General features: G+C 53.9%; 1 protein-coding gene across 1 annotated transcript in view; it reads right to left on the reverse strand.

The window, feature by feature from the left end:
- Nucleotides 1-5,490, reverse strand: part of CREB3L2 (cAMP responsive element binding protein 3 like 2) — a 69,364-nt gene extending 63,874 nt beyond the window's left edge. The window contains exon 1 of the mRNA XM_075558716.1: nucleotides 5,120-5,490. Within this exon, the coding sequence (XP_075414831.1) occupies nucleotides 5,120-5,221 (102 nt within the window). The 5' untranslated portion in view covers nucleotides 5,222-5,490. The remainder of the gene's footprint in view (nucleotides 1-5,119) is intronic.
- Nucleotides 5,491-7,151: the final 1,661 nt, after the last annotated feature.

Consider the following 7,151-nt stretch of genomic DNA (forward strand, 5'->3'; position numbering starts at 1 on the left):
CATGGCCTGGGAAGAACTTTCGGGGCCATCTCATGTGACGGAAGAAACCGAGGCCTAGGATGTGGAAGCGACAGGTAGTGTTGTGGGCGCACAGCCCTCTGGCAGGCCCACAGGCCCACAGGACAGCTCGCTCGCGGAGCCACCACCAACTCCACCTGCAACAAGGACTGGGGAAGGAACACCAGGGTGGCGGACAGGGGCCCACCTCCCAATACCTGCAGAGTCTCAGGGGTCTGATCCACCAGAGACCAGCAGGCAGGGGCACCGGAGCCAGGGACTGCCAAGCTTGACGATGGCCCGGCACACCGAGGGGACGAGACTGAGAAAACGGAGTCCGACTTTTGCACTGACCTTCCACATGATCCTACAAAGTCAGAGACCACCTCGGGCCACAGAGAGCAGTCCCCGGCTAGAGAAAAACCGAAAACCGCCACAACATGGCCAGCATCTGACAGGGACTCTGACCCACAAGCGGCCACGCGTGTCCCAGCAAGGCCCGCTGAGTCACTAAACAGTCCTTGAGATAACTGGGGTACAGTGATAAGGGGGAGCAGAGTGTCTGCCCTCCTGTGAGGCTGCCCAACCCAACACTAAGCATCAAGGGTGACCCAGCCCGAGCTGCTCAGTAGCCAAGGAGAGTTCGGGCAGAGCCAGGTTCACCCTAAACCAGAAGCCTTGCTGCCCCTGCGTGACCGCGTCCTGCTCATCCTGTTTTCAGATCCGAAAGGTCAGCAGTTTGAAATCACCAGCCACTGAGGGGAAAAGGTGGAACTTTCTACTCCCACGAGAGTTAACAGGCTGGACACCACAGGGGCAGCCCTACCCTGTCCTAGAGGGTCACTGAGAATGGTTATCCATTCAAAGGCAGTGAGTGAATTTGGTTTTGAGTTTCGAGGAAACTAGGGGCTCTGGTGGCGTAATGGATTGTGTGTTGGGCTGCTAACCAACCATAAGGTCGGCAGTTCAAACCCACCAGCCAACCCTCAGGAGAGACATGCAGCAGCCTGCTCTCAGAAAGGGGACAGCTTAGCACACCCAGTGGGGGCGCAGTTCTACTCTCTCCTTTAGGGTCCATCTGAGTGGAAATCAACACGAAGGCAGCATGGTGTCTTTGGGGGTTTACATTTTCACTGCCGCAATTTAAAGAAACACGCAGAAGCTGCATCTGGTGAGCATCTTCTGAAAGTCCCCTGAGGACCTCTGCCTTGCCCTGGATGACTTGCTTCCCTCTTGGCAAACCTCTCCCTGGGGAGGTGGCAGATTCTCCTCAGACACAATGGCCAGATGCCAGGTGGGTAAGTACCCCACCTGAGTCACGTGGGAGCCCAAGGGCTCGAGAAGCAGGGCTAGATGGAGACAGTGGATCTCCTCCCCCTGACCTTGGGGTCCTGGTGCCACCAAAGAGGGACAAGAGGACACCACGCCCCAACTCCTACTACAGTCACCAGTCTCCACCCACCAAGGGACCCACAAGGCCATGGCCAGGGCTACCTGCCCCCAGAGACCACAGGCAGGGTCACGCCCCAGGAGGCGGGCAGTGCTCGCTCTTAACCACATGGCCCCACCAGATTTAAATAGCCACATGAAACTGGGAAAACTCCTTCACCAACTACAGCCAGCCTTCTTACTGCTGCGGGCCAGCAAAGAACAAGCTAGCTTGCCTGGCCCGGGGACTGACCCAGATGCAGGGGAGCTCACAGAGTCCCCACCAGATTACCCCCTTGGTGCGGCAGCACATCGGGAGCTCCCCCATGACAGTGCCTGCCTGCACTGCTGAGAAGTTGTTCTTGGTGGCACAGTGGCTAAGCACTTGGCTGCTAAGCCAAAGGTCAGCAGTTCTAACCCACCAGTCACTGTGCTGAAGAAAGATGAGGTAGTCTGCACCTACAGAGACCACAGCTTTGGAAATACCGCAGGGCTGTGGTGCTCTGACCCACAGGGTCGCTACGAGTCGGAATTGCCTCGACAGCCACAGGCTTGTTTATTTATTTACTCTCCTGGTCTTGGAAGCAAGAGAAAGATGACACTTTCTACTCCCGGGAAGAGTCACCATCTCAGAAACCCACAGGGGCCGCTCCCCCCTGCCCTACAGGCCATGATATTGGAACTGACTCCCTGGCAGCGAGTTTGGCTCTTTGAGTCTTGGGAGACGTAGGGTCAGAGTGTTCCTGAGAGACATGGATGGCTGGACTTCTTCTCCCGTACATGGGACATTTTGTCAGGAGACCAGTCCCTAGAGAAGGACATCATGCTGGTAAAGTGGAGGGGCAGCAAAAGAGAGCAAGGCCCTCGATGGAATGGGTTCACACAGTGGCTTCAACAATGGGCTCCAGCATAGCAACTCTTGGGACGATGGCTCAGGGCCAGGCAGTGTTTCATTCTGCTGTGCATAAGATCGCTATGGGTCAGACCAACAAGGCAGCACCTAACCAGCAGCAGCCACCCCTGGGGGGCACAGGCACTTGAGACGGATCTGCCATCAGGCTGGCAGCGCTAAATCACTCACAGATGCCTCAGAAGAAAAGCCTGGTGACCTGTTCTGAAGGTCACAGCTGGAAAACCCCAGGCAGCAGCTCTGCACACAGGACACCCATGAATCAGAGCGTCTCCATGGTCAATATCAGGCTGGTTTTCCTTCTGGGGCACAAGTGGTTTTCCTTCTGGGGCACAACTCCTTGACGTTCCTGGAGTTTGGTTGGAGCACCTGGCTGTGCTCTGTTATCCCCAAGGCTAATCACTACAGGTTCAAGAACACCTGCTGGCTGCCCACCTGTATGAAGACCGTTGGTGAAATATTCCGGCTACTGAAAGCACTGTCCAACTCAAACCACCTGACGAAAGGCCGTCATGCCGGTCACACTAGCCGAGTGCCCGGTTCAAAGCTGATCCCGAATGTTCAGTCACCCCGTCATCTCCACGGTCAGGGTCCATGCTTGCCAACAACACTCAGAGGGAAGCCAGCAGGTGGGTTCCGGGGGAATATTTTCTTGTACTTTTTTTAGTTGTGCTTACATCATAGTACCCTAAGTACTTTGGCGTTCTTGCATGTAGGAGAGCCGATTCTACTGGAAGGTAAGTCAATGTAAGTAATTGAAGCCTCCGCCCCAGCAGGGTGCCTCAGCTGAAGTCAGGCCTCAGCATGAGCGGGTTCACCTTAAGGACCACCTTCTCCAGGCAGACAGACAGGAAGACGCTCACAGCAGATGGGGAAGTCGTATCTGTTTCCAAATCTCTGCACCCCCTACCCCTGGGAGCTTGACCGGAAATAAGGCCATTGTCTGGGCTATCGAATGCCTGTCTCATGGTACATGCAGCTTCTATCAAGGCTGCAGCAGGCTAAGCTGTTCGGAGACAAGATGTGTCCCAAGTGGAGGGCATAGATTTCTTGCACTTTTTAAATAGAATGAGAAGGAAAAAAAAACAACTATGTCTTAGTGCTGCTTCATAGCCCTGACACTGCACATGCCCCGCTCACTGCACATCTGGCTCCTGCCCCTGTGTGAACTACCACACCCTCCCAGGCCGACTGTGGTCATTTTTCAAACAAGCCAGTAGGCAGCCACCACAAAAGCCCGCCCAGGCCGGTTGGGAACCAGCAGTAAGGCTGTCCCTCAAGCCCTTCCCCAAAATAACGTCAGCCAGAAGCAGAGAGCATGCTGCAGCAGTTTCAGATCTCCTGGCAGGGCCCCGAGACAGAGCTGAGGGAGGCAGGAAGTCTTTCTCCGAGCGCCCTCCTTCCTAGCACAAACTTCTCTGGAGGCTCCAGGGACCTCTGGAAGGCACATCCGGGCTGCTGGGCAGTCGGTCCACTGCACACAGGAGCGAGCAAGCAAGGCCAGGCAGCCTCTGTACACCTTTACTCCAGGTCACCACAGCAGAATCAGCCAAGACGACTCCTTCCCCTCCCGAAGCAAGCAGCCGCCGGCTCTATGCATCCACCCACCTCCATTCCTCCCTTCTGGAACACACCCCACCGGCCTCAGAGTTTCCAGACTCAGGGTCAGCCTGAGCGAGTACCAAGTAAAGTAGGCTGCCTTCCTCCCATGGTTGTCGGTCGGTCTGTCTCTCTCTCTCTCTCTCTCTCTCTCTCTCTCTCTCTCTCTCTCTCTCACACACACACACACACACACACACACACACACACACACACACGGGGGCGGGAGGGCGGGGGTACACTTTTCAAATCCAACTTTGAAAGGAGAGCACAGGGTGGGGAGAGCTCTACCAAGGGAGAACAGAGCAAAGGCTGCGCTGTGGATGTCTTTTGTCCAACTTTACAACTTTCTCCTCAGAGAGAAACAAGGGAATGCTTTTCTCAGGGCCTGAGGATGCTTTAAGGCAAACCGGGTGGACTTCAGGAGGAGAAGCAGCTGGGGCAGAAACAGAGGCTCTTTCAGGAACCTGTTCAGAGTAGAAACAAGCCTTGCTTCCTAACCCCACTTCCCGACAGCCCCCGTCAGGAAATCTCTGTTTTAATCCACATGCACATCTGTATTCTAATTAATGTGTCATAAAACATGCTCTAAGGAGCCCTGGCCGCACAGTGGGATCCAGCTACTTATGGGAAGGTCGAGGGTTCAAGTCTAGGGAAGAAAGAGCAGCAGTTGGATTCCATAACCAACTGCCATCAAGCCGATTCTGACTCACATTCGGCATTCCTGACAGTGTGAACCGTTACCGGAGGAGATAGCCACAACTTTCGCCCAAGGAGCAGCTGGTGGATTTGAACCCGACTTTGCTGGTAGCAGTCAGTCCACTCAGCGTCTTGAACACTCTACGGGGCGATTCTACCCTGTCTTCCAGGGTTGCTAGAGTCAAAGTCGCTCCACAGCAACAGGTAGTAAATGCAGACCCGTGGTTATTAATCAAACGCACCCACCCGCCACCCTCGCCTGCAGTAAGGGCGGCAGGGAACCGCACGCGTGGAGGCTTTGCAATAGTTTTAAGTCCCAAAGGGCGGCTGCGCACCTGCACCTGGGCAGCCCCGCACCCTCCACCATCACTCCCGCCTCTCCGCACCTGGACAGGCTAGCTCTCCTGAACAACCCCTCCTCCCCGCACCTGGGCGGCAGCGCGCCTCCTCCACTCTCCACCCCTCGGGGACGGGCCCTCAGCTCACCGTGGGGTAGAGCAGCGCGTCGCCGTCTCCAGGCTCCGACAGCTCGCTCAGCTTGCGGTCCCACTGCAGGGCGCCCTGCTCCCCGCTCTCCGGCACCTCCATGCCGGCCGGCCAGGGCGCGCGCGTAGGCCGGGTGCGCGCGCGGCTCGTGCACGCAGAGGACCGTCCGCTCCGGCCGGGATCGCGGAGACAAGAGGGTCTTAATCAGGCTGCGCGGCGCGGACCGACGGCTGCGGGGGCAGGCTCAGAGCGGGACGTGCATCGGAGCGGAGCGCAGAGGACGCGCTCGCATCCCGGGCTCCGTCCCGCAACTGCCCGGATCCCAACACAAACTTTGAGACGCCCCGCTGAGCCTCCCCTAGGCTCTGGGACCCAGCCGCCGAGCCCGCCTCCCTCCAAGCCAATGGCCAATCGGAAGCACGCTTCACCCAAGTAATCCAATCAGAAGTCTCCTTGTCCGCACTGTCCCGCCTACAAACCCGGGGGCCACGGGAATCCTCCGCCCTGGCTTTGGAATGTGGGCGTGGCTCGCACTTGACGTCACCGAGGAACTCCTCCTTCCGGAGTGTAGCGTCCCGATCCGTCCCTTGGAGTATCGGACCAATGCCATGCTTGGGTCCAGTAGTGATGGACTGGAGACACCGCCACTAAAAAAGGAAGCCTTGGACGGACAACCAATCAGGTTGCGACAAGACTACCTTTAATAAAAGAAGGAGGGGAGACCCTCTGGGTTCCGTTGCTGAGATGCCACTAACGTTTTACCATAAGGGGTAGGCGTTCCTGTGCGTCAGAGCAGCTGGTTTGAGTCCTTCAGGACTTTTTAATGAGTCCATGTCGTCAGGACCCCATGTACAACATAAGGAAACGCCGCCTGATCCTGTGCCATCTTTACGATCATGGTCGTGTTTGAGCCCATTGTAGCCATCGCGTCTTCTCCATAAATGGATTCATATATGCATGTATACATATACATCTAAAATGATATGTAATGCATTGCGTTCCCCACTGCTTACGAATTTAGCTATTTGGGGATTTAAAAATAAATGTATATTATACATATGTGGTGTAATAAGCTCCCAATTGGGCTGCAAACCACAAGGGCAGTAGTCCCAAACCACCAGCTTCTCCAAGCAAGAGAGATGAGGCTTTCTACTCCTATAAAGATTTACAGTCAAAAAAAAAAGAGAGAGAGAGAGAGGAAGATCTACAGTTTTGAAAACCCAACAGGCAGTTCTACCCTGTCCTATAAGGTAGCTTAGTCGGAACCAATTTGATGCCAGTGAGTTTTGGTTTCTGATACCATACTCCCCATTGCCCATGGACTTGACTCAGGATTTTTTAAATGAATATATTATTACATGTATATCTATTATGTCATATATAATACATACAGTACCACATTGCCTATTGCTTTTGAATCTTTTTTAATGAATTGAATACATATTATTATGATACTAGTATAACATATATCACATCCTACATTGCCCATGAATTTTTACTAGCACCAAAGCCAACTGAGAGACCCTCTAGGACTGCTCTTGGGCCTTCTGAGACTGTAAATCTTTATAGGACCTGGCAGCATTTTTCTCCCAAGGCGAGGCTGGTGGGTTTGAACTGCTGACCTGCCAGTTAGCAGCCCACTGCTTAATGCACTGGGCTGCCAGGGCACCCTATTAGAAAATTGATTCCCCCGACCCCCATTTTTACCCTTCTTTTCTCAGGCTCGATTCCTGATGGAAGTTTGGGGGTTTGTTTTACCTTTTAATTGTGACAGGTTAAGGTTGGTTTGTTTTTAAAATCATTTTATTGGGGGCTCATACAACTCATCACAATCCATACATACATCCATTGTGTCAAGCACATTTGTTGCCAAATCATTTTCTTTCTACTTGAGCCTCTGGTATCAGCTCATTTTTTTCCCTCCCTCCCTTCCTCCCTCCCTCATGAACCCTTGATAATTTATATATTATTATATTTTCATGTCTTACACTGATTAGATGAAGGTTTATAGAGCAGATTAGTCGTTTATGTT

This window comes from Tenrec ecaudatus, chromosome 9 (assembly GCF_050624435.1).
Source record: "Tenrec ecaudatus isolate mTenEca1 chromosome 9, mTenEca1.hap1, whole genome shotgun sequence".
NCBI lineage: Eukaryota > Metazoa > Chordata > Mammalia > Afrosoricida > Tenrecidae > Tenrec > Tenrec ecaudatus.